We start from the raw sequence: 27,878 nt of genomic DNA on the forward strand, positions 1-27,878 counted from the left end.
ATCCGGCCCCTGGGCCTTAGTTTGCCTACCCATGCATTAGTGGTTCGGGAAGAGACCATGGAGGAATTAATAGGAAACTTCATTGTGTCTGTCTAGTGGCAGGTCCTGTGGACCTCTACAAGGAGACATTCCCCCACCGCCCCATATGGTATTTGTCCTGTCCCAAAGCAGAGGCCTCACTGAATGCCTTCTTCCATCTGTACGACTCTCCATACATTTACTTTTAAAACTTTTATTCAATAATATATAATTATCTTAATATAGAACTGTCCATCATGCCACAGGCCCACCCTCCTCCCCCAGCCCGCAAAACAGGAGCCAGGTGGTCAGAACACCATACACTGGGCTGGGTTCAGGGAAGTCACCTGAGCCAACAGCGGTTTCGCATACCCTTCACATTTCCCATGCTTTCTTGGTCAGGAAGAGGTCAACAGGAAGTCAAAGACAGAAGTTAAGGTTTGTGTTTTTATATGCTGTTCGATCCCATCAGCTGCCGCCACTGCCGCAGTCCTTGCTCCCGTAACCTGCCACTCGGATGACGACATCTGGAAGCTGCACACCACCATCTCTGTACACAAGCAGATTAAAACGTTTGATTTGGTTCTTGTTCTGCTTATGGAAAATTGGGAGAACAGCACCAGACAGACCTAGGGAAGAGACGGGAAGCAAGCATCAAACGCAAAGCTGGAGCTTGGAGGCACTGCGTAGCCAGAACGGTTAGCACAAGGAACAAGAGCCAGAGGCAACTGTTTACATTTATGGCCAAAGGCCTCTTGGGTCAAAGACAGCTGCATTCCAACAGCAGGGTTCAACACTGTGGAGCCAACCTGCCTTGACAGGAGCTCCCAATCTGAGAAGCAACTATGCCTCTCCAAGAACTGCGCCAAGGCACTGACATGGTATAGTCATGAGCCTGAATATGAGATGACTTTTATTATTACTTATTAAATGTGTATACCACCCTTCATCTGTAGATCTCCGGGCAGTTCACAGCATAAAAATACAAGATAAACATACAAAACGCATAATAGAACAAGAACAAAATAAACCACTAACAACCCCACCCCACGCCCTTGAGGAACAGCAAGCAAAAGAAAGGAAAATGTCAGAGGAAAATAAATGTTCTGATTAGCATTCCACCACTGCATCCATGATAGAAAGCACCTCCACCATCTTTGTTTCTGAAGATTAGTCCACCTATTCGAGACGGAAGGCTATGAAGCGATGAAGACTTCTCTTTCACATAAATCCCTTCCCCCAGCATAGAGCATGCCTCAATGCATCTCTCCTTCTGCTGGATTTCCCATTCCCACTTGTTACATCCTCCAGCCACAGGCTGAAGACAGGGCTTTATATGCTCAGATTCTGCCAAAGCCAAGCATATATGAAAGACACAGCATTCAGTTGCTTGGAACTCTAACCCAGGAGAGCTCCTCTCCCACCTCATGACCCAGCAAAACCAGAAATATGCAGAAGAGTAGCTATACAAATGCAGCTCATTTAGGGGAGGGGTGTAGCTTGGTGGTAGAGAATCTGCTTTGCAGGCCCAAGGCCCCATGCTCAATACCCAGGACCTCCAGTTAGCTCTGGGGAAGACTTCATATGTGAAACCCTGGAGAGCCACTGTGGTGGCTGATGCCCATTGGGATGGTTAGGACAAAAGGCAGGGAGACTAGCAATAATAAGTAGAGCCAGAGCCAATGACCATGGTCAATGACCAAGTTGCTAAAGCAATGCCCATTCACCCTAATGGATCTGCCTCCACTTAGCATAGACAACACCAAGAAAGATGGACAGTTGTTCTGTATAAGGTAGTTTCCTACATTCCCATGTTATGCAACTGGTTGCAGAATGCCAGTTGCTAGAAACTGCAGGAGGGAAGAGTACTGTTGTACTCATTCCCTGCTTGCAGGCTTCCCACAGGCATCTGGTTGACCACTGTGAGAACAGGATGCTGCCCTAGATGGGCCACTGACCTTATCCAGCAGAGTTCTACTTATGCTTATTCTTGTTCCCTGGCTCAGCAGACTAAGGGAAGTACATACCATAAGAGCACTCAAGTGGCACGCTTGTCCAAAAATGGCTGGCTGCTGCAGGAGGAGTAACAAGCATGCACACAAAGCTCAGTAATCGGAAGCAAAGGTCCTCGTGGCCACACCACTCCTGGGATATGCATGCCTGAACTCACAACATTAAGAAATGCCACAGACCTGGTTTGTAATGAGAAATGCTTGCCAAGCACATCACTCCCTAACATGCTCGTTCTGGGCCATCAGTTCCCATGCCAGTGTCCGGGAGGCCGCCAAGCAGCTAATAGATTCTGCTACAAAAATAAGGCAACCCCAATTCAAATCTCACCTCCAACAGTGGCCTTAGGGAGGCCACTCTTCTTCAGCCTCAACCCTGCAATATGAGGATAATAAATAATAACAACAACAACAACAATAATAATAATAACAACCTACTCTACAAAGTTGTTGTTTAGGGTTACAAGTTAATGTTTTAAAAGCTTCATGTATGTATGAAAGTGCTTTTTAAAATATTATTATTATTATTATTATTATTATTATTATTATTATTATTATTATTATTATTACCACTACTACTACTGCTATAGTACCACCACATTGTGCAAAAAGACTCCATCACAGTCTCCAAGGGGCAGTGGGGTGGATCCTTACCCCCATCTGTCAAAGGCAGAGGAAATTTTGTATTCATGTTGGAAGCCTTTGGATCAAAGAACTGAGAAGACGCATCAGGTACTTAAATAAAAATGATTCTATCAGTAAGTTTTGATGGTACTTTGACAGAACTCAGCTACACATTGCTGCAAGGACTGGCAGTATGCCACTCCACCCCCAAATTCTACATTCAACCTAACATTTAATTATGCATTTTGCATTTTGAACAATGGCTTTTCTTAAAAGTAAAGCAAGAGTAAATTGGGGGCCATGAAAACCACATAGACAAATTCAAATTAAGATAATAGAAGGTGGAGAGGCTGACCTGCTTTCTTAAACATTTTGCATTGAAGTAAAGAGTGCTCTGTTCTGAATATATATATATATATATTAAATCCATGCACTTGCATCTTGATATTTAGCCCGAGTTCGCTATTCAATGTTCTAAAAAAGAACTAATTGCAACAAAACTATTTTTTCCTGAAAGGACAGCGAGGTGAGAAAAGATGTATGGGTGAAACAGAAGTGAGCAATGGTTAGGGGAAGAGTGATTAGAGGTCACAAGGAAGAGTCCATCATCTTAAGATTCTGCTCGGCATAAACGTCCTCTGAAAGTGGTCAACAAAGTGATCAGAAATAAAAGGTCCAAGAGGGACATTAAAACTGAGATGAAAAGCAGAGAGCAAACCCTGCACTCAAAGCCAGCCAGTGAGTTGGGACCTGAACACAGGTCTTCCACATCCAAGGCTCTACTCAAGCTACCGAGCTTTAAGGGTAGAGATTAACAGGAGGGCTTTCCTCCGATGCCCCCAAAATTGTACCTCAGCCCCCAAATCAGATCTTTCCTTCCAAGGAATTCCCAGAGACTAGACGGAGGACAACACAAGTTTGTACACAGAGAGATTTATTGGTTCCAGTGAATTGTACAAATGGATCTGACCTGATATCAATGCTAACATGTCGTTATGGGGATGTGGAATGTAAACAGATGCTTCAAATAGAAACAATCTAACCTTCTTACTTAAAATTAAATATTTGACAATGTAACAGAAAGGAAAAAAATCTGCATTTCGGCATGGCGACAATTTTTTTGTGTGGATTTAGGTATATGAAGTCACCAGAATCACACAATATAATCCCCCCAAAAGGTGGGGTTGAACTATGGGGCTCATGACGAGACCCAATGGAAAAACAAAAGGAGCATCTTACACACCATTCCCCCAAAGCAGAGGATTCTACCCCAACAATTCCAACACTGGGCTGGGCATGTAAAAATGCTTATAGGGATCTGAACCCTTGGCAGATTGTTGCACACCAATTCTGAACAGCCCCTCCGTGTCTGGCTTCCAAAACTCCCCACTGGTCTCCTTGCCCAAACACTTCCTCTTTGCCTCTTCCACATAGTCAAAGCAGCTGTAATCAACACAATTCTGAATTTTGCACAGTGATGGGAATGACCAGGTTGGCTTTTCTAGCGATAATAACATGCCTCGCCAGAGGAAGCTCTCCTTCTGTCTTAAAGAATGACCTTTCCTCCAACTAAGGCAGGCACTTCCCCAGAGGGAATGGAAGGGGGAGGAAGTAGGATTCTCCCCAATGGCTACCTGCTTTGAATGTACTTTTGACCGACTCAAAACCATTTCCAAGACTTGCTGGTTTAAAAACAGGAAAATGAGGGCCAGGGTGAGACCTGGAGAGAGCAGAGGTGAAACCCACCACTTACAGGCTTTAATTTGCTTATGACTTAAGTAGAATCTGACCCCACAGGAGCTTGCCTCTATGGGGTGCATATGCTACATTCCAGTGCGTGTGGGAGGGGAGAAATTGAAATGTTGCCCAACGGAAGAACAGAGAAAATGGTAGGCTGGGAAAGGTAGAGTACGAAACTGCAGAATCAACCCAGAGCCAGTCGTGCAGACCGTGGGGGTACAGCCGCTTATCCAAGTAAATCTCGCACAACTGTTTGGATCAGTAACACAGAGAGAAAGTTTGGGTAGCCGTAAGTGCTGGAGAGAGAGGGAGGCTAAGCCCTAACCCCCTTCAAGACGAGGCTTGCTGCAGAGCATACAGGGGTTTGGTTCATCCCTTCCCTAGGTGACCGAAGGGTGTGTTTGTATTTGTAAACCTCTGGAATTACCCGTCGTTCCCCCAAACTTCATCGTGCTGCTGTGAGGCCACTGGAGAGCACAGGGCTGTCAGAGCTGGGCTGGGCCTGCTCCTTCACAACTGGATCTGTAGGAGAAAAGGGGGAGCGGTTATCGGGGCCCAGCATGACTTGAAATCCCAGAACTTTTTCATTTTGAGAGGTACAAACATTTCAGAATGCAGTTACACTGAGTCCTTTTAAAATATTTTCTATTTTCCAAAATTGAGGTTACCTCCTTAAATTCCAAGAAAATTCTCCTACTTCTGCAGAATATTATATGCAAGGTTTTCTAGAATTACTCCCCCTTGCTCATGTAATCAAACATTTTTGCAGTGGCAAACAGCTTTTATATAAACAAGTGCCTAATTGAACAGTTCTCCTGCTCCACCAAAATACTCACAGAAATAGGGGTGCTCCATAGCTTCTTTGGCTGTCAACCTCTGTTGATGGTCATATCGTAGGAGTTTGTCCAGAAGATCCAAGACTTCGGGACTGACCAGGTGTCTGTTTTCACTATGGATAAAGTTCTCCCAACGTTTCCGTGAATGCCTGTAAGCAAAGCAGAGAAGCCTGAAGATTTCCAAATGAAGAGATCCAATGGAGGAACTCAGAAAGAAGCTGCACTGCATTTCATATATTTGACACAGGGACATTTTGGCCCCTCAGTGGCTTTCACTTCCCATTATCAGCAACCTAATCAAGTAAATGTACCTGCAGGGTGCATTTTAAATCTGTTTTGTGAGGGCTCCCCCCCCCCTTTTCCTTTTTTTTAAAAAATGTTACCAAAATACAATAAATCCCATGGGTTGAAAAATCCATTTCCAGTAGGGAAGAAGAAAAAGCCCTATACGTCATGCTTAGTGTCCCCACCCTGGGCACCACCAGGAAACAAACACACTACAGTAAACTTACTGTCCCAAGATATCATTGAAGTGGGGGTCCAGTTCTATGTGGTACTTCTTCAGATAACCATATAATTCATCTGTACCCAGAACCTTTGCAATGCGAACCAACTGAAATGAAAGAATAGATGTGTTGAACTGGAAAGAGGAGAGCAAGCAAAACTACACCCGCTCTGCAGCTCCACCGGGACAAAGCTAGCTCAAGAGCTGCCAATGCAAGGGTGATGGGTAGGAGCCGGGCAGAGGCAAGGGGCACCTTGTGGTTGAATGAACCAGCTGTGCAAGCAGGCTTGAGACGGTACACGACTTTGGCATGCAGGAGGAGTGTCTCCATTTTGTATCTTCTCTCTCTGTCTCAGACATATCACCAAAGTCGTCTTGCTCGTTAAAATAAGCTATTTCCACCCAAAGGGGGAATGTGGACGGGCTGCAGCTTAGCACATGCTTGGAATGGACAAGGCCCCAGTTTCTATCCCTGCCATGACCACTGAAAAGGATCTCAGGCAACAGGCCAGGCAAAGACTTAAGACGCATAGAATTGTCCTGGAAAGCTAATGCTAGTCAGAGCAGACAAGACTTGGGCTAGACAGACCAAGAAAAGGCAGCTTTCTATGTCCCATGTCAGCTGCCATCCCTTCAAAGCCACCCACTTGTATGACAATACTTTTAGCTGGGCTACGGCAACCTGGTTCCCTCCAGACATTTTGAGCTAGAACTCCTTTCAGCCTTGGCTAGCAACAGAAGACTGCTTTAACAGTTGTGGTTGGAAGGGGTGTTTGAGCTATGCCAGGAGGAGGACCAAGTCTACATCCACTTGAGTCCTGCAACGTCAAGGGCACAATGTTGTTTAAGCACAAGAGGAAATTAGATGTAGAAGCTGGAACTTTAAAAAACCTTTCAGACAAGTTACTTGAGGGTACTGAAGATCGCAGTGAGATGGTTCTCAAACAAGTTCCAGCTTATTTTGAGCAGTTACTGTGGTTTTGCATTTTACATGCAAAATCTGTGGCGTTTATTTCTACAAATTTTGCATGTTAAAAGTTCAAAGCACGCTAACATATAGGCCTTATAAGAATAATTAAGGCAAGAGTCAGATTCCCCAGGTTAAAATACACTGAATGGGCCCTGAAAACCTTTTTACTTGAATGATTTGAAAAAAATTGAATAAGTTTGTGCCATACATACGTGGCTGGATAGAGGTATTTTATTTTTGACAGCTCAAGGGGTAAATTTGAATTTTTATTTGCTGAATGCTGATCAATGTAGAGTAGTTCTGGTTAAGATGTTTTGTATTTCTAGTTATTGCACTCATGTATTTCCACATTGTATTTGCATTTTTCTCCTCTTGAACTCAGCCTCGTTGATGGAAACTATTTTTATATTTTAAAGTTTATTATGACATGGTTATTGGCATTCTCAAAATATTGTTGAATTTACAATTGGTAACACACACTGAAACACTAGAGAAGAGGCCTTGGTGCAAACGCCAAACCTACAGCACAGGAAGCTAGCAGAGGCCCAATGTCAGCTCAAGGGAACCCCTTGCCCTCTGCTTCAGAATTGTGCATGTCCCTTGTACAGGGGCGGAAGAAAACTAGCACAGCTCTGGCTGTACTAATAAGAATCCTCCACATGGGCGCAGGTTAGCTACAGAATCATATCCCAATGCCAATGACTTTCCTCCTAGTCTTATCATACTTTAGTGCCAGCAAAAAAGGGACCACGGTAGAGTTTTACCAAATGAAGAAGAAACAAGCAAGAAAGGTCTCCTCTGACCCTTTCCTATTTGAATAATCACAAGGGTAGTTTACAGCCATGAAGCTTGAAGATGCAACTCTTGGGATTCTATTAATTGCCCAAACAAGAGTGACCCTAAAGTAGGGCTTCTGCACACATTTTGTTGCATCCACTCTGGGTCAGCTGCCAATAGTCAGGTCCTACATGACAGTGAAGACTGGCTGCAGGTGTCCCCCTGGCCACCTGTGCAGTGGGAAAAGGTAAACACTGCAACCAGGCATCCACAAGTGAAGAAGCACCCCCCCAGCCACCCTAAAAATTTAGTGCTTTGGCCTCCCGATGGTGCAGCCAGCCTCAAGGTAGAAATGCAAGGTTTAGCATAAGCTTTCAAAATAAGCACTTCTAATTTGAGAAAGCTTAAGAACATCTTACAAACAGGGACATCCTTTTGCCACCAAAGACTAGATATCCTGATCCATGCCATGATAGCTGTGGAGAAAGAGAGGGGCATGTTCAACAACTAGCTTCCTTTTGCAAGTTGTTCTATGCCATAATTTCTTACCTGGTCATAGTTGTCTTGACCATGGAAGAAAGGTTCTTTTCGGAAGATCATGCTGGCCAGCATACAGCCTAAGCTCCACATGTCTAAGCTATAGTCGTACATCTGGGGTGGGGGAGGGAGGAGAAAAGAGCAGAAAAAGAAATTAATTGGGGCAGGTTGAGTAGACATGTCTACCTCTAGAAGTGCAACTGCAACCTGGATTTTGAAAACAGAGTTACTTAAAAGCTATATATTAGCCTTGAACATTATACAAGAGTATGGTTCCAATATCTGAAAGGGAACTGCTTTAAAATTAATATTTAGTGCAAGCCAAAATGCAGAGTACCCTTACTTTTATTTCTGGACTGCAGAGAACTGGTCCTGTCTAAAGTAGTTAACACCATCTGTTCCCAAGAAATGTTCAGATTCACTTGATCAAAGGTATATTGTCAGCACTCAAGAAAGGCCCAGTCTGGTCATTTCCTATTACTGGTTCTGTTCCAGGGCCACATACCTCCAACTAATTTTTTTACCTTGTGGTTTTCTCTTACTTCTATCCTGTAATCAATTATCTGTCCTTCTGTTTTGAGGTTCAGGAAGGAAGCTCTATCTGCAGAGCAATCCTCCCTCCATGTGCATGGGCTGCCCATTAATGAGGCTGAAGAGACACAAAGCACTTCTTTTCTAAGTAAGAATCTGCTAAAACGAATCTCTCTGGCCTATAACATTTTCCCCCACTGACTATTAAGCCTGATTGCAATGACTCTTTTTGCTTCTTGCCCACAGAGTCCTACAGCATCAGCCCTGAAGGCACCTTTGGCAGTCATTCATCCCCAATGCCTAGTTGTGAGAAGGAGAGAGCATGTGCCATGACTCTGTCACCTCCTTTCAAGCATGCTGGCCTCCTGTGTCAGTTAGCAATGAACTAGGTGAAAAGATAATCCTAACTGAGAACAAAAATCGTATCAGGAAGTACATGGGTGAGGTGAAAAGCAGGAATTAGGCCTCCAAGCCTGTATCCCATCTTATTGTTTATGCTGAGGCATATTAACAAGAAAGAGGAAGGGACAATGGGTCTTTTTCACATTCCCAGGCTCAAATTCGATGAGCCCATTGAGTTTTAGCATGGATGCAGCCACTGAGAATTTCTCTCCACGTTGCCCCTTCATTTCTTACCAGAAGTCACCCTTAACTGGTTTGCTGGCAGATGCTGATCCTTGCTGACCCCTCCCTGGGGAGGTGAAGGGGGTAGTAGCGCTAGTAGTTACCAGCACTTCAGACTAAGGAACAAAATCTTACTTGGTAGTCCACGAGGAGCTCTGGCCCTTTGAAGTACCTCGAGGCCACACGGACGTTGTATTCCTGAGCTGGATGGTAGAATTCTGCCAAGCCCCAGTCTATGAGCCGCAACTATGAACATACAAGGCAGTAAGTCAGCCAAGGAGCCTGCTTAACACTTTGGTCAAATGGCGCTTGCACAGCTGCTAGCCAGGATGGTGCTCAGCCCCTATCATCTGCTGGACTCTGTAAAATTAGCTCCTCTGTACTGGTCAGATTGTGTATTACTGGATGACTCACTTACTAATCATAAGTCACCAGACTCCTAAAAGGAAAGTGAACTGGCTGCCAGAAAACAGGGACCAGCTGCATGCACCTGTGGGAGAGCACAGCTAAGCCGGAAGGAGGCCCCAGTCAACATTAATGCACAAGGACAGCTGCAAGGGCAAGAACCTCTTGCAGAGGATACAACTGGGGCTCCCAAGCACAAGCCGGGCTTCCTGCCTCATGCTCACAAACCCTGTAAAGGTGCAGGGGCATCACTGTCTAGATTATCTGTTGCACAGAAAGTGCCAAACAAAGGTATTTTCTCCATCCATTCCCCACTCTCAGAGAGGAAAGTGAGGAGTGCAAAAGTTGACTGTGTTAGATATTTGTGCAGCAGGCGGGCTGGAGGAATCCAAGGCTGCCTGGTTTTCATGCAGAATCAGAGGAGACCAAGAGAGTGCAGGAGGAAATAGTCAGGAAGGCCTGGAGAGGAAATGCAGGGGCCCAAAGAAAGCCTGGCTGTTCACTGAGTGTATGTGAAAATCAGGGGTTGGTTATGGAGGCTGAAGAGAAAAAGGGGCTGCTTTGCTCTCTTGGACCCATCATTTTTATAGCCTTCTGATGTGGTGCATTACTAACAGCACTCTAGCTGTAGCTGCCATCTTACATACAGAAGGGCTTCTCCCTATTCCTCTTCAGCCACCTAGTGAAACTGAGCTTAGGAGATTATCTCAGAAACCACCTACTTTCATATGCATTCACCTGGCCTTTAACATTGGCATCAGAAACCCTTCTCTGTGTTCCATCCCTACACAGCTCTGTGTAGCTAGGCAGGTGGGTACAAGAGATGGGTTTTCCCAGTAGTTGCACCTAGATTATGTAACAGCCTCCCACTGGAGATCTGCCACGCTCCTGCTGTCTATTTTTAAATGGCTCATGATTTTTTTCATTCCAGCTATCTTTTAACATCTGATGTACTGCTTTTATGAATTTGCTTTTGTCTGTTGCTCTTAAATAAAAACAGTTGTTATACTATTGCTGTAACTACTTTTTTTAGTTTGTGATCTTGTAAGCAATTGTTTTATTATGTAAGCTGCTTTGACTAAGAAAAACAGGAAATGAACAAAAAAAGCTAAACAGAAGCCAAAGCCAGTGATAATATTCCTTTAGAATATATAGTAAAAGATCTTACTTACACCCACATTTTCAAAAGAATCAAGACACAGGCAAAACTGGGGAGGTAATCAGTAAAGAATTTGGGTCACCCCTAGCAGCAGCTTAAACCATGAATTCTGATAGATCTTTGAAGCACCTGGTGATGGAGGCCTCCCTGCAAGACACCAGACTGGGGAATAGGGCAGAGACCTAACTCAGCAACAAGAACTCAGCCAAAGCAAAGCACAAGGGTCCTTCTTCTGATGCCTTTCTGTGCCTTTACCTTTTTCTGTTGGTGGTCTATCATGACGTTATGAGGTTTGACATCTCTGTGCATGATTCCCATGCTGTGACAGTAATCCAAGGCCTGCCAGAGACATGTAGACGTTAACATCCAACACAAGGAAAATTAACAACAAAAATATCTCAAATTGTAATTCACCTGTATGAAAGGCTTTACGATTTGAAAATAGAGATACTGAATGTACTCGTTACTTATGCCAAACCTAAATTAAAACATTAAAAAGACACACAAGGAAAATTAAACCTTTCCACTGATGAAATTATAGCAGCTGAATGTATCTGTGCTATGTGCCAGTTTCTCTCCCCAGCAAGGATGCCACACTGCCATGTAGAAGAAGTTATCCAAGAGTTTTGTTAGTCCTCCCAAAAGCCTAAATCTAAGCACAGATCTTGGAAAGAACCAAGCCCATCAAATAGGGCAAGCAACCTTTCCTCCTGGAATCTTAACAATGAGATAGCCAAGCCTGCCAAGGCTTTGAAAAAAGGATATTCATGTTTTCACATGGGGCCGTGATGTGGGTCTCTAGTTAGAAACCCCTTTCCAGGTTAAAAGCTGCAGTACTGCCTAGTTGCACAGCAAGAACAAGATGGCCCAGGACTCACTCTTTCTCTCCAGGCTACTGCACTTTTGGTGGCAGCTGCTTTGCCCTCTGCTGCTCATCCCAGTTGGGTTCAAAAATATGTCAAGGCCAGGGCAAAGGTGGTGCCTGTTTCCAGCATGTCACCAGCACCTGTGGCTTTACAAGAAAAATTTGTCTGTCCTTCATGTTGGAAACAAGTAAAGACATTTCCTTCTTCTGAGCTTCTAGTTAATGCATGTGTTATTTTAAACCACATGAGGGTACTGTTTGTCTAGCAATCTAGCCAGCACTTCCTTGTAGCCTTTCTGCTCAAATCAACTCTATTATTTTGTTTCTTTCTCTCCAAACTTATTGAGACAATATCTTCTGTTTTCTCTTCTTAATCTCTTCTGCAAATAAATCCTACAAAGACAAATCTGCTCCTGCATGAATAAAGCCTTTGAACTCCAGAAATTATAAGGGGCCATTTCAATCTAATTCAACCAAACAGCAAGTTGTTCTAACACTTTGAAACGGCAAAATTTATTTAGGCACTTCTTTACATTTGAGAGCCGTTAAAGAAATGATATGATGGTAGAATATAAAGGCGGCAGCAGAAACTAGTAGAGACAAACTTGGGAGTCATTTTCAGTGCACAGGGACCAAAAAGTCAGAAAGCAAAATCCACTGACTCCTGAGGACCTCTGAAGAATAACTAAGAGCCAGATGTATGCTCTGTTTTCCAAGGTTGTCTCTTGCTGTGTGACTGACTGATTTCTTAACTTCCTCTGACTTGCCTATCCTTCTCTACAGAGAAAGAAGGGGGTTTAGGGATGGGAATGAATTTTCTGCATATCCACAGAGACGCCTCACACCTTTAAATTATTCCAAGAGGTAATCAGGGCCCAAGAAGTCCCAGAGGACTTTGGAGGTATTCTGGAGCTGTGACCAAGACATAATGTTGCCCACAAAAAAGTGTTCAAGTATGGGAGCAGTGCTGTTCTTCCCTTTCCCAAATAATAAAAAATCCTGCAGGTATTCATTGTACACAACCCCACTTGACAAAATTCAAACCAAGGATGACCTTTCAAATTTCCCATGAATACTCACCTTGAGCAATTCATACATATAAAACCGAATATCAAAGTCTGTCAGGATCTGATACAGTTGCTGAAATCAATTTGAAAACAGAAAATTGCAAAAATCAGTGTTGTGCTTTTCCTGTCATTCTTACACCTCCGCCCCCACCTTGCAGTGCCCCCTCACTGTGTTCCACACTCTGTAGAACCTCTTTTACACTCAAGGGCAGGTCAAGAGACAGAGCTGCAAGATCTCTGAAGCAGAAGACAGACAAACCTCGGAGAAGCATTAAAGGATCCTGGCAAGCATTAGAGCAAGGAAAGGGAATCTCTGCCCCCCTGGGCCTATTTCGCCCTACCTCTCCATTTCCCCCAAACCACACCCACTTGTCCAACAAGCTGATGTCACTGGGTGATGCCAGCTGATGGGCAGGGTTCAGCCTGCAGGCAAATGCCCCACCCCATGGGCCAACTTAGCATGCCACCAGCTTCTTTAGGGAGAAGGTATGAAGAAGGGCAAAAAAGCCTTGCCTCCCCCACCTTCAATCAAGTCCAACTGAGCAACAGCCTCTCCGAGGCCATGGCTGGGAAGGGAGAAGAGGTGGGTTTTTTTGGTGGTGAGGTGAATTATTATTTTTTGTAAGTTATGTGGCTTTGTTGCTCAATTTGATTCTTTTACATTTTTATGCATTGTAACTTGCTGTTACTTTTATCATATTTTAGTGATGATTTATTGTTGATAGTGAATTTGTTTAATTATTGTTTGCTGATATTTTGATGGTTAATTTTATTGTGCACTATTATATGCTAATGGATTACAAAATATTACTTTATTTGGTATAAGTTGTTTATTTTAAAGCCATACCTTTTATTATGACTTTTTTGTTAAAAGATATGTGATCTTTGCTATATATTTTGTTGTTTCTTCAGCATGTAAACCACCTTGTGCATAGCAATATAGAAAGTCAGTGTACAAATTAAAAGTGAAATGAAATGACAGGAGTTGGACTCCTCAACATCTGGAGGGCACTATGATGACATAAGATGATTCTGAACCTTCACCTTGCACACTAATATTTCTTAGCTACACCTAGGTCTAGACTAAGAATTGGGATCAGCACAGCTCAGCCACATCAGCACACTGCCAGTTAGACAAGGAACTCCAGGTCTCCACCTCAGAGAAAGCATACCTGTCTCTGCTTCTGGCATTGTTGCGTTAAATGCATTCTGTAGTTGACCTTCTTTGTAAGGCTTTATTTTGAATTTTTAAAGTAATATTTTAGAGTCCTCTTAATTATGCTGCTTTGAATGTATACTTTATGGTTAACTTCTTTCTGTAATGTTTTGTTCTAGATTGTTTTATTTGGTGTTTTAATCTGGGTTGTAAACTGCTTTGAAAACTTTTTATTAAAAATAAAAAGTGGTATAGAAATGAAATGAAATGAACAACAACATCCTCCACAGATTCTCAGTTTCATTGAGTTTCTGAAACGCTCACTATGGCTCATATTGGCATTTGCTGCTTCAGATTCCAACTCTCCTCCAAAAGTCCAATTTTCTGTGTAACTTTTCCTTTGATTCTTTGGTCCCTTTAAACTCCTGCCATGTTTCTACAAGTTCTCTGTCAAATTCTATCACCACATTTTGAGACCTAGATATTTAGGCTATCAACCATAGATGAGGCAAACCAAATGCTTCCATTTTACTGACTGCTTTCCTTAAAAAACACACACCAAAAATAGCTTTAAAATTGCATAATCATTGTGATTTTAAATGCCAGTAACCTGGTTCCACTGTGATTCAAGTAGAGACTGTCACTTTTGTAGAACCTAGTCTCAAATTTCCCCCTGATGCTCAACAAATCTGGACATTTCCTCCCAACTCTACTCTTGTATCCAGCTTTTTCCCACTGTAAAAATCAGGCCCCACTTTCCTCATCAACAAGACTACAGTAAACAGAGTATCATAGCAGGGAGATTAGCATGGAATTACATGCTGCAGGGCAACAGTTGCTATATTGAGACAGAGTATCAAGGAAATGCAGTAAACTTCTATTGCACCACTCCCTTTGAACATGGACCACAAAAACCACACAGAGAGACTGCTTGCTGATTGCAGTTAGTTTCTTACAAAGTGCCCATAAGACTGCACAATTCATTCTTCCGCAAGAATAAATTTTGTGTGTTTCAATAGATTCAACATTTCCTCTCCTAAGGCTTTCTGGAAAATCCATTATGTATAGAAAGGAAGAAAAACTCACCTTGAAATCTGTATTATTGATGTATTCAAACACTAGAGCTGGAGTCTTTGACTGCAAGAGAGAATATGTATGATATAACCACACCTGTCCTGTAACCTGCTTTCTTGATTATTCCAAGATTCTTCTGGATAATGCTCTCTCTGACCCCAAGACACAGAAATAAACCCTCCCTTATCTATCCAAAGAACTCAAAGGGTCATTTAAAGAGCTTATTGTTAAAAACAGAAACTAATGTGCAGATGCCTAAACAATAAAAATCCCAACATGAGACCTGTTCCACCTGTAGTAAACACACACTTGAACTGTAAAACGTGTGTGAGGAGCTAAGCTTCCTGTATGACCCACTTCTGAAGATAACCCCAATTATTCCAGTGCTCCTGACACATACTAGGACCTACCACTGGATCCTTGACCGTGTCGATCAGTTTAATGATGTTTGTTCCACCTCGCAGGTTCTCCAGAATCTTAACTTCTCGTTTTATCTTCTTTTTCTTCACTGGCTTAAATACATAAAGAGAGATTAGAAGTGAGATTTCTTTCAACGTTAAATTTTTACCTGAACACACAAATGTACATCCTTGGATGGGAGGCAGGGGTGTGCCTACAAGCACCTCCCCTCATGCCCGGGTGCATATCACCAAAACTGCTCCACCCCCACCCCCCACCCCAGTATAGAAGGTCTGCAGGGGGCTTTTGTTCATTTCTGCTTAAATGAAAGCAGAACCCTCCATGTGGCTGGGGAGTCTTTGACAGTATAAGCAAAAGCCTTCCCTGCCAAATGTGGGGAAGATGAGGGACTGAGTGGATGGAGCACAGTTTCAGCCCATGCTGAATACACCTCATGGGGAAGTGGTTAGTACAGAAACGTCCGTTTCAGATTGGGAAAGGCCCAGAGCTCAAAGTATAGCCCAAAATGGCCCCAAGTGGCAAGCCAGGAGCAAGTAGTGGGGAGCAGCAGTGAATGCTAGGAATACAGTGCTGCAGTAGCAGTTGAGGCTCCTATGAGCTGCCTACCATTTCATTTAGTGGATTTCTCATAGGACAAGAATGGCAGTGCAGTGAGCCAATGAGACACTGCTTGGGTGGGTTGCTAGACCAATTAAAGCACCAAAGTAGGTCATTGCTCCTCTGTACTCATTGGTCCAGGAACTTCAAAATGTGCTGTCTTATTGGTTCACCTTGCTGTCAACTCTCACCCTGGGGGAAATAATTTTAATTAAAATGGTGAGAAGCTCTTCAGAACTTCAGCTGCTAGCACAGCTTTATCCCTCCTAATGTGTACTGGCAGACAGCCCACACCACAGAACCGTGAGGTGGGGTAAACACCCCTCCTCAAAGGTTTAAAAAGTGAGGCAGCAGTAGGGAGGAGCACCAAGTGGCCAGTTTAGATTAGAAAGCACCCACCCCCAAAACCTGACCATATCTTGTCAATATTCCCATATCGGTGCAAAATTACTTCCTGCTTATGTCTAGAGAACTTTTTGTGCTGCAGGTAAGAGAAAAGAGGGTTGACTATCAGCTCCTTTGGAGTTTGCTGACAGCCAAAGCTGTATATTCTGTACTTATAATATTAATTATGTAAAATCAAAATTCTCATTTTATTATGAACCTGGAAAATTAAGCAGGTATTTGAAGTGTATACATTTAGTATGATTTCTTATCTGGCTAGCCACTGGAAGGGGGAAAAAATAGGCAAGTAACTGAAATTCTTGAAGTCACCACTTTTTTGATATGCTTACTATTATCAGCCTGGTAAATAAGCCAACCAATTTTCTTGCCTGCTGGGGGCTGGCAGAGGAGGGACAGAAAGATCTGCAAACCTTTCCTAGGACTGGAGAAGGGGTCTTCCTCTTCCAGAAGCCTGCTCACTTGCCTGGACCCAATTCCATGCAGCCTATGGCTTACAAGGCCAGTGCTTAAAAGCAAAGCTGTGCTACATACATGTTATTTTTTAGTATCAGTTTTCCAGTCTCGCATGGGACACTATAGAGCAGTGTTCCCCAACCTTGGGCCTCCAGCTGTTTTTGGACTACAACTCCCATCATCCCTCGCTAGCAAGACCAGTGGTCAAGGATGATGGGAATTGTAGTCCAAAAACAGCTGGAGGCCCAAGGTTGGGGAACACTGCTATAGAGAACCACCCTCCCGTCTGCTGACAGCACTTGCTACATTGCCTCTGAACATTTAGCAATCACGGTGGATAGAGGAGGTTTCTGCAAGAAAGCTGGGGTCAAGCAGGTGGCAGCAGTTTTGAGCTGGTGGCAGGAGTGGCTTAAAAGGGCTGAGAGAAGTTGAAATACCATTCCTGTTTGTAGACACCAGTTACATTGTACACTTATGATCAATGCCTGCAAAGTTAACTAATAAACGTTATCATCATCATGTAACCAAAGTCTGCAACTCTTCCCTGAAAGAAGTATACCATGAAATCCTGGGGATCCAGAAAACCCTATAAACCTCCTGAGCAGGATGAAAATAGAGACCAGTTAGGTGCACAACAGTATGCATTTGCTGTGCCCAAGAAGAAAAGCAATGAGCAGGCTCAGGGATTAACAAGTATAAGAAGTGTTGGGCCCCTGCAAAGAGGAATTTAGGGCTCTAGAAGGTGACAACACCAGGGCTAGCATGCAGTGTTTCCCTCTCCTTCAAATTCAAATCCAGAGGTTTCATACAAAAAGGACAAAAACAAGTAAAGACACTCATTGGTATTTTGTCACCATCAACCACCAATTTTCAGGAGAGGGAAGGAGGCACAACCTGAAGATAAGCAAGTATATTTGCATCTAGGGTCTCTTTTGAAGCAGTTTTCTGCTGAGACCACCTCTTCAATACTACAGTACTGCCTTGTGTAACAATTAACGGCATCTCAAAACTTTAAAAAGTTAGGAAACATTAAGATCCTGGAGTTGCCTTTACATTGTATTTTTCTTAATTGCTCAAAATGCTTCATGTCGGTATCCAAAATCCTTGCAACTACCTAAGATCAGAGATAACACTGGACTACTTACAGAACAGAGAGAGGGGCTGAGAGCAGGAGTTTGCCTTATGGCTAAGGTGACATTTGCAACCAGGCACTTCCTTGCTCAGTTCATTCTCTTAATGTACTACGCTCAGCATAAGCTGTACCTCACTTGTTAAACATACAGCCAGTCACCCGATAGCTGCGAAGTCTTCCACAAGAACTAAGACTAAGTCTTACCCATCCCCTAAACTGGACAGTAGTGCCAATCCATTCCAATCTTGCAATTTCTAGGGAAGCCAACATTTCCCTACCATTATCAGGTCAAATCAAGTGGGAAAGAAGCAACAAGCTTTTGATGCAGGACACAGGATCATGCAGAAGAGAAAGGGATGACGTCAAGACAGGATGGTACCAGAGTCACACAGGGTAATCTTAGTTTGGAGGATTCTTTCAGGGCATACTTTGACAGTCCCTCCCACTTTCAGTCTCTAGGGGACATTCTGGGCTCTGGTGAACAGGACAGCAGAAAGTTGTCAACAAGAAAGAGGTGATGTGCCCACAGGAAGTTTGTCATGGGTTTCACAGGAATTACTTAGCAAGCATTTCCTTGCACTGCCTGTTTCCATTACTAAAGCCATGCTTTTCAACCAGGAGTACTTCACAGTCCATCAAGTGGTACACGTACTGTCAGCTATGCTGGCTGGGGCAAATGGAAGTTGTAGTCCAAAAGATCTGAAGGACACCAGGTTAGTGAAGGCAGTCTTGAGGTGCGGGAGCAGAGATTTAATGTGTGTCTACCTCCTACATCTACCCTTTAAACAATTCTCACAAATGCTGCACCAGAACACACAATATTGGAACACCACAGAGAGAAAAACTGACCACCCAAAGAAGCAATCTGCTCAGACCAAGTTGAAAAAAATCACATCCTGGGACTTCTTTCCACACATCTCTTTATTTTCAGTATGGGAGCACTGTGCCAATGCCAACCCAGATTCACCTAATGCAAACCACTGAAGCCACAATAAGTAGCCTATAAGCCACCACTGATGTGTGATGAATACTCCTGGAAAGCCTTACACTGAGGCTCACCATTTCAACTGTTGAAAGGACAACTGGGAGAAGTTTAAAGAGGATGCTGGGCCAACAGCAATGATCACAGATGCTAGTTATGACCACAAGTCTAAATAAATAAGAGGAAATCTAAATAAATAAAAGTCTAAGCTGTCCTCTTGATAGGGAAACCCCACCCCATGCCACACACACCCCTAACTAGATAAGCCTTGATAATGTGGACATGAATTTTAAACATGCCAGTCATGAGAATTCACTTGCCCCCCCCCCCGCAAAAAAGGTAATGTCAACCTTGCCAGATGTTAATTCCTGTGTCAACCGTGTGCTGTGCTATTTCAACACATGGAAACATGCTGTTCCTTCACAAAATGGTCCCAACGGCAACGCTACCTTTTAAAAACAGATGGGGAGAGTGATAACCGAATACCACTACCAGACACAAAGTTAAGAATGCAGCACCTCAACATCCATTCCAGATATGAATATGCAATATGATATGAAAGACGCAAGGGGCTTAGATCAAGAACAGCCCATTACAGTGTTAGGGAAGATTTGTTGCCACGGCATTGCTCCCACCTCAGAAAACCATTCATATTCATTCAACAAAAACTCACCTTAAGAATTTTCACAACCACTCGTTCGTTGTTGGTGATGTTTATAGCCTCAAAGACTTCACTATATTTCCCCCGGCCGAGTTTCCGAACCAGTTGATAATCGTCTTGATTACTGCAGACAGTGAAGAGGAAAACAACTGAAAAGTGACTAGGCTGAAATGCTCTCCTGACCCCTCTGCTCCTAATACCCTGAAACTGAAGAATGAGGAGCAGGGCACATATTAACGTGCAGACCTTTCAAACCACTGAACAGGAACTATCGCACTTCTGAACACTCTTGCTCTCCATGGATTGCTACTGATGGTTATGAGGATGCTTAAACTTCACATTTCAGAATTCCACAGATCCAAGGGAAGGAGGAATGGTGCCTGCAACCTTTAAAAGTCCTCAACACTCATTATTCACCTGCCATCATCAGAAAAAAAGATATGCCACCCACAGCAAGAGACCTCTTTCTCTGGAATGATAATCCTAATTTTTGTTACAGAATTGATGGAACTGTTCAGAACTAACAACTTCCAAGTCCAAAGTGAGAAAGACAGTTCCCACAATCCTCTTTGACAGACAACTTCTCTTTCCCCTGAACATCCTGACAATGAGGCTGGTATCAGCTGCGGGGGAAGAAACCCTCCTTCACTGTTCCACAGGCAGAGATTATACTATTAGCTTTTAGACATCCCAAGAGAGCATACACCCGAGACTTTCCAGCTTGGACCCTTTAGTGTTGTTTCATCATCTTGCCTGTATATCACGGAGTGCTTAAAGCATATGAGTTGACTAGTGTGCTGAGTTATCCTGAGGACACATTAAGCTACATGTGCCAGATCAGTCGTATATTTACAAACTCCCACATACCCAATATCATGCTGACAAATTTACTCTAATAAGCCAGAAATGAAACCTCACCCCCCTTTCCAATTCTAGCAAAGCGACCTTGAGTGTATATTAGCATTGCCACTTGGCACATAAGCATGCATTAAAAGGGGAAATCCAAAATTATTAGCATTCTTCCTAGATATTTACCAGATTATAAAGTTAACGTACATTACTGAAAGGTTATTGAAAGGCAGTCCAAACCCGCCCTGCTGGTTCCTGTATGACACAACCCAGTTGTCATCTAATTCCTTCTCACCCACTCCAGTTTGCCTGGCATGCCAACCCACTACATAACACTCTTGAAAGTTAATTCATTTCATCTTTATCACCTTAATTCAAAGAACCCAAACTTATTACCAAACCAATTATATCTGTCCTTCTACTCATCCATTATAGCCTTGGGTTGGAAGGGTGGGAGAGAAGGCTTTTAGGCTTTTCAGCAAAACTACAAGGGCAAACTAAAATCTATAACATATTAAGAGGTCAGGTCTGCCACTCAAGACTAGAGCACACATTCATCTATTGGCTACCCCTTTGACTGCGGTCAATTATTCCAAGAATGAATGCCACTTATTTCATAATGGTGTTATTTGTTAGAAAGGAGTGGCTAGCAGCCCTATGAAAGTGAGGGGCAAACCTTGCTGCAGGATGGGAAAAGCTACAGCTACAGGTTTCTCTGAACAGAAACATAAGTAGCTATCAGTGGCAAAAACCACAACCTAGCAAGCAGAGTACTGGATGAAGACCAAGAAGACCAAGATTCAAGTCCTCTCACGGTGATGAGGTTCATTAGATCATGTTAAAACAGTCACACTCAGCCTAACCTACCCCTCAGGAACTGATAAGAGAGGCAGCAACATTGAACTTAATCTTAAGTACTGCCCAGGAGGACCTGGAGGGAGATATAAGTGTTCTTGAACCAACTGGCCACAGTGCTATCAAATTCAATATAACTGGGCAATTACCAAGGAAGTCCAACACAGTCCATTTGACTTCAGAAGAGGAAACCTCTAATAAAAAAGGAAGTTAAAAGAGAAAGTCAGGAGGGTCAAACCTCTGCAAAATGCTTGGGTCCCACCCTGCAACCACAATAACTGAAGCTAAGCAGTGAAGGTACCACCACAGCCAAGAGGATGTCAGCATGATTAATGAGTTGGGTCAAGAAAGCTATTCTAGGAAAGACTTCTTTCAATAAATGGAAGTCTTGTCCAAACAAAGGGGGGGGGGACTCAAACCTTAGCAGAAGAAACACCGATAACGTTAAGAGATACAAAGAAAGAATTTGAGGACACAACATAAAACACAGAGCGGTCAGAGAGATTTGTTTATCTCCTTTAAGGAGAAACGTGAAACCATCTCACAGACAGCTGGAAGTTGTCTGGAAAATCAAGGTGTTGGGACAATTTACCTTGCTAACAATAACTACAGAAATATTTAAATATATTAGAAACAGAAAACTGGCTAAAGGCGTTTGGGCCTTTGGATAACAAGGGACTCAAAGGTGTGGAAAAGGAGGAAAAGGAGATGGCAGAGAAGTTGTATGGGTTCTGTGCATCTGTCTCTGCAGTGGAATACATGGGGCAAATCCTATGCCTAGAGAAACTTACTCAAGGAGTTTGAGGAACTGGGGCAAACAGTGATGACAAGAGTTCTTGGCTTTGTTGACAAGTTTCAGGTAGGTCGCCTTGTTCAGCCAAGTATGATTTTATTTAGAAGAATCACTGAACTTACTTGGCTTTTTTGTCTCTTCCTACGCCCTTTCAACTTTTTTTCTTTTTTGCTGTCCCACTAGTATTAGTTGTTGATATCTTTAAAGTGTCTCCGGACAGCGCTGGCCCCCCGGCCTCTTATATGAGATGGGCGCACAACCCTAGAGTCGGACAGACTGGCCCGTACGGGCAGGGGTACCTTTACCTTTAAAGTAGCTTTTTGTGTTCTTTTTTTTTTTTTGTATAGTTCTTTTTCAGGGTGTTTTCTTTTGTCCTAATGTCCTTTTAATATGCACTGTACATGTTATATGAATAAATATTAACAAAAAAATGGACAAATCAATCATTCCAGATAACAGCCGCCCAAGGTGGTACGAAAGCACTGACCTTCCAACAAAAATATTTAACTTGTCTCTAACATCAGCCTTCATACCAGAGGACTGGAAAGTGGCCAATGGAACACCACTTTTTAAAGAAAAAGAAAAGGATCCAGGTGACATCAGGGAAATTATAGGCTGACTTGCTTGGTGTCTATTCCAGGAAAACTGGCGAGAAGCATTGCCAAGCATCTAGAAGAATTAAGTATTGCTAAAGTTGAATCAGCGTGGTTTCTGCAAGGTTTGGTCCTATTTTATTAACATTTTAAAGTTATTCGAGAGTGTCACCTGCCATATAGATATGAGTGAGCCAGTCAACACTGTGTTCCTCACCAAGTTATGTGATAAAAGAACAGGTAACTGGTTAAGGGACAGCAAGCCAAGAGAAGGAATAAAGGGATAGTTCTCCCAATAGAGAGGCAGAAAGTGGAGTCCTCCAAAGATTGGTACTAAGACCTAGGCGAAACTTTTTAACTTGTTTATAAATGACGTGGAGCTAGCGGTGAACTGTGCAGCAGCCAAGTTTGCTGATCAGTAGAGATGTGAAGACCTGGTGGAGGGACTGAGAAAATTCAGAAAAAGCACAGGGTTTTCCAACACCTTTTTCTTTTTCTCCCAACCCACCCCCAATAAAAAAATAATAAAAAGATTATGAAATATTTTCCTTTACAATGCTGAATAAAATGTTTAAGACAAAGTCTTCATATATCTACTCCCTCAAAATTGTTTCTAAAAACTATGTAACAAGACCTTTATGTAATACCATGTACTGTATCAGATCATTGTAATTTGTATGTACAGGTAACTTACATCTGAGGGTTTGTCTATTCATGCATCATTTAAAGCCAGGAACCACGCAGCTTTGGGAAGGGTGTGTGAGGGGTCTGGCAGCATCTCAGAGTGCTGCCTTCCCAAAGCCCAGTGAGTGTTTGCCCAGCTTTGGGAAGGAGGCGGGAGGGCTCTGATAGGGACAAAGAGTCCTCCTGTGTCCTTCCCAAAGTCTAGTAAGGCAGAAGGGTTCTAGGACACTGTCAGAGCCATTGCTCCTCTTTTGCAAAGGTTTTGGGAATTTTGTTGCCACCCAATTGATTCTAGTGAAAATCTGTTGGATTCGTGATTTAAAGTCAGAAAAGTAAGTAATGATAGCACTGCTTCTGCATTTGACTAGATTACAAACAAGCAACAAACTTGGGACTCGATGTTGGAAATGCACCTTTAAATGTTGCAGAATACAGAACATATTCAGGCGTTCAGTCCTCAAATGCAGTCTGTGATTCTGCCAAACTAATCCCTCTTGCAGCATGGTGGCAAGCCTCTGACCCCTCGTGCTTCTTACCTACTTCAGATTCCTTCAACTTCTACAATGTATGAAAGAAACGGATCTGTTTGGAAATACTTACACCAAATCAAGAAATAAACTGATATATCAAATAGATCAGCTTGTTTCAATCTGGGCAAAACTTGAGCAGTCCATGATAAATGTAACAAATATGTCTATAATGCCTAACAAAGGTTTGGCGAAAGAAGGAGAAAGAAAGTAACAAATATGAAGACCCAGAACTTGGTAGTGATAGCTCAGAAAGACTGATTAAATTTCATGTAGAATTGACTGGCCAGCTAAACCAGGTGAGGGTAGCCGATGGGTCACAAACCCTTGGTGAGTTAAGGACTTCCCTGCCTGTAAAGACAGGCTCCAGTTGATTGAAAGAATGAGACCAATGGTGGGTCCAACAGTCAAGAAGGTAATTCCTGCACATGCTGTGTAGAGGGAAGTAAACAGCAGATGAGGCTCATCAACCTGAGAAGGTAGCTCATCTAGGAGAAAGAAAACTCTGATCCTAAACCTCTGCTGCCTTGCCTGATATCTTCGGGAGAATTTTTTTTTAGTAAACCCTACACAAACCAGGAGAGGAGTCCCTAAGACAGATGGATGGCACCTTCTAAGTTTCCTTCTGGGAACTTCTGCAGTCAAACTGGTGCCAAATGTATTGCTCAGCTTTCCTTTGGACCACTTCAGTGAGGCCAAGGGGAGGGGGCACGTGTCTTGTCAGCTGGGCAGCATGGGACCCCCATACACATTGCCCAGGCTTGTGTCCCGGGAAGGTCACTTCAGGGGTTTGACTTCACCCCTGGAGGCGCACTCCATTGTCTCTCCAGACAGAGATGTTGACTGTTTCTTCTGTTTTTATTATTTTTTGCTGGCTCCTCATAAACTGGTAAAACCAAAGAGATGCCCAAAAAAATTCTTACAGTTCAGCACCTTGTAGCTCCATTTGTAACTAAGATTTTAAAAAGTAAATTGAACCTATAATTACTGTCTGAATAAAGTGCATTTTAATATACAAAAACATGGTAATTTTATAGTAAGCAAAGTTATATATAAAATAGTTTATATTACAAAAGTAACAAAATGACTTTTGAACTGTAAAGGATGCTTTTAAAATGGATTGCATATTTCACCCCAAATCCCCCCCATACCCCAACATTGTTTTTTCTTTGGATTCAATTTCTGGAAAGTTTCCATCTTTAGCATTATTATCATCATCATGCCTATACCACCCTTCATCTGAGGATCACAGAATGGTTTACAATATAAAAAACAAAAAATATAGTAAAAAACAAAAACCTGACCCCATAACAAATACTAATGGGGTCTGAACTGGTGCTGGATGACCAGGAGTGAGATCATGGTATAGCATTGGACACCTCAGTGTGTTCCTAGCCCACAGAAGCTGTGAAAAAAGTGAACTTCATATGAGAGATAATTATGAATGGGATTTAAAGCAAAACAATCAATAATATCATCATGTCATTATACAAATCTTTGGTGCCACCATCTTTAGAACATTACAGTTCTGGTCACCTTACCGCCAAAAAAGGATATTGTGGAACTGGAAAAACTTCAGAAAAAGCAAGTATGACTCCTCTATGAGGCATCTTAGTTCAGAAAAAGGCAAAAAGAGGTGTAATAAATCATACATGGTCTAGACTAGAGAAAGAGGATAGGGTGAGGGCTTTTTCTCTTCTCTCATCATACTAAAAATACAGAGGTCATCCAATGAAGCTAAATATTGGTAGACTCAAGACAGCCAAAAGGTGGTACTTCTTCATACAACACATAGAACTAAGAAATTTGTTCCCAAAGATATAGCAATGGCCACCAACATGGATGGCTTTAAAAGGGTATTAGACAAATTCATGGAGGATAAGGCTTTCAATGCATCTGAATACCACTTGCTGGGAATCTCAAGTGGGGAAAGTGCTGTTGCGCTCTGGTTTCCACAAGTATCAGAGTGACCACTGTGAGAAGAGAATGCTTGACTAAATGGGTCCTTGAGCTCTTCTTACATTCTTACAATTGTTGAGAGGATCGGGGGCAGGGGAAAACCATGTAAGCTGTTCCTGATCTCATTAGGGGGAAGAGTGAAATTAATATGTAATAAAATAATTCGTTTAATAAATTTATTGTTTCACAATAAATGTTATCCAAATTGGTTTTTGTGATTAGTATTAAGTATCAAAGTTGTTAATTATATTATGCTCATAAAACTTTACAAAGTAACCAATTAACCAAATGCCCAACCCTACCTTTGCTTATTCATTTTTGAAAGGTCAGAGGAACCAGCACAGCACATGTGCACATGCACACACGCCTAACACCACTACGTAAGAGTACAGCTTTGTGCCTGTTAATCAGGAATAACTAGCAACTCCTAAGCCCTACTTCTGAATCATGATTACACTTGTTAGAATCTCATTTTCACCCATAAAAATGCAATGAAGATGGGAAACAATCACCTTACTCTTAGTACTGAAGGGTGTTCAGGGTAACTGGAACTTGTGTGTGCATCTCAAACCTGTGAGGGCCTAGACTAGCCTTTCCCAACTATGTAGTTTTCTAAACATTTTGAAGTACTGTCACTTCAAGGCAACCTGCTTACTGAGCTTTCGCAACCTGATTTCCTTGCAAAAAGCTTCTGGGATGGTTATATGATGTCTGTTATTTATTGAGCACTCATTTTGATCTGTTTGTGGGACACTTATATACCACAGTAAGCAACTGTTATTACACGTTCCAGGGCATTTCCCATCACTTCCCCTACCCTACCACAAAATGTGGGGCTTCTGTGGGGGGGGGAGAGAAGAGCCCAAGAGCACTAGCCCACTTTCATTGCACAATCCAGGTTTGCAGTATTAAGAGTGAATATCAACAGCAACAACCTAGACCCGACCAGCAACTTCTATCATCGCTACTTGTCATACTACTAACTAGGGCTGGTGGGAGCTGTAATCCAAAATGTCTGGAGGACACTAAGTTGCAGAAGGCTACTTGAACCCAGGGGCGGGAAACCTGTGGCCAACTCCTGTCTGTCATTACTGACTACTGGCCATGCAGGCTTCTGAGATTTGGAGTCCAAGAACAACCTGGACTCTACACTGCAGGATCTCCATTCCTGATTTCATATTTTATCATTCTTTAATCCCTCTTAATCAACACCGTTCCAGATCCCAGCCACTTTCTGATCCCATCTTTCCCAGCCCCTTCTTCGGCACGAGGGACGGCACGCAAAGCAAGGCAGCAAATGATGGGCTGTCGGGCGGGTGCGCTAAACCCTGCACATGGGGAGCGACAGAACGCAGTACGCGGAAAGCAGGCCCGGGAAGAAGCAAAGCAGGGCCTTTAAAGGGACGCCAGGCGGCCGAGCCCACTTCCAGCTGCGCTTTCCTCTGCCTCCCAAGGCGCCCTGAACACGCAGACTCGCCTTCGAGACGGGCCCTCCGGCTCTGCCCACCAGGCGGACGTCGAGGCGCCCCGAGGGCCATGTGGGGAAAGGGCGGCCCTTGCGAAGGGCCACAGACTGCCTAGCTGCGCCTCAAGCAGGCAGGAAGCCGGGAGGCCGTGGCTGGCTGGCGAGGCCTCGGCGCCGAATAGCTCCATAGCGAGCGAGAGACCCCGAGCCCGCCCGCCCGCCGGTCTCTTTCCCGCCTCCGGCCTTACCCCCAGGTGGGGACGTGCGCCTCGTAGTCCCAGTACTCGCGGCTCCTCAAGCTGTTGACTTCGGCGTAGACGCGGGACCGGCTCCCGGCGGCCGGGCCGGGCATGGCGGGGGCGGGCGGCGACCGGCAGCGGGCGGCGGCGAGGAGGGGCCGGGAGACGAGGCAAGGCGGCGGCTGCGGCGGGGCGGAGTAGTAGCGGTAGCCCCAACACCGGCGGTGCTGGCGGCGGCCCAGCAGCAGCAGCACCAGCGGGGCGGTCACGGGGAAGAGCGGCGCCAGGCCGGCCGGTACGCGGGCGGCACTCCCTGGCTTCCTTCGGAGCGCCGCCGCAGCGGACCCGGAAAGGGCGGCGGCGGCGG

At 43.6% G+C, this 27,878-nt stretch overlaps 1 protein-coding gene across 2 annotated transcripts; it reads right to left on the reverse strand.

Annotated features, from left to right (window-relative positions):
- Positions 1 to 216: 216 nt before the first annotated feature.
- CSNK2A2 (casein kinase 2 alpha 2) lies at positions 217 to 27,878 on the reverse strand. 2 transcript variants are annotated; one of them, XM_081202201.1, is made up of 12 exons: positions 27,521 to 27,680; positions 19,560 to 19,671; positions 15,308 to 15,409; positions 14,910 to 14,960; positions 12,681 to 12,740; positions 10,991 to 11,074; positions 9,307 to 9,417; positions 8,029 to 8,130; positions 5,740 to 5,840; positions 5,228 to 5,376; positions 4,819 to 4,913; positions 217 to 647 (listed from the first exon to the last, which is right to left on the reverse strand). In XM_081202201.1, exons 1-11 carry the CDS (start codon positions 27,622 to 27,624, stop codon positions 4,837 to 4,839), a joined length of 1,053 nt encoding a protein of 350 aa, XP_081058327.1. In that variant the 5' UTR covers positions 27,625 to 27,680; the 3' UTR covers positions 217 to 647; positions 4,819 to 4,836. The 2 variants fall into 2 exon arrangements, with proteins under 2 accessions (XP_081058327.1, XP_081058328.1); XM_081202202.1 differs by lacking the exon at positions 19,560 to 19,671 and having other exon boundaries at positions 27,521 to 27,878.

Source organism: Podarcis bocagei (assembly GCF_964188305.1).
Source record: "Podarcis bocagei genome assembly, chromosome: 7".
NCBI classification, from domain to species: Eukaryota; Metazoa; Chordata; class Lepidosauria; order Squamata; family Lacertidae; genus Podarcis; species Podarcis bocagei.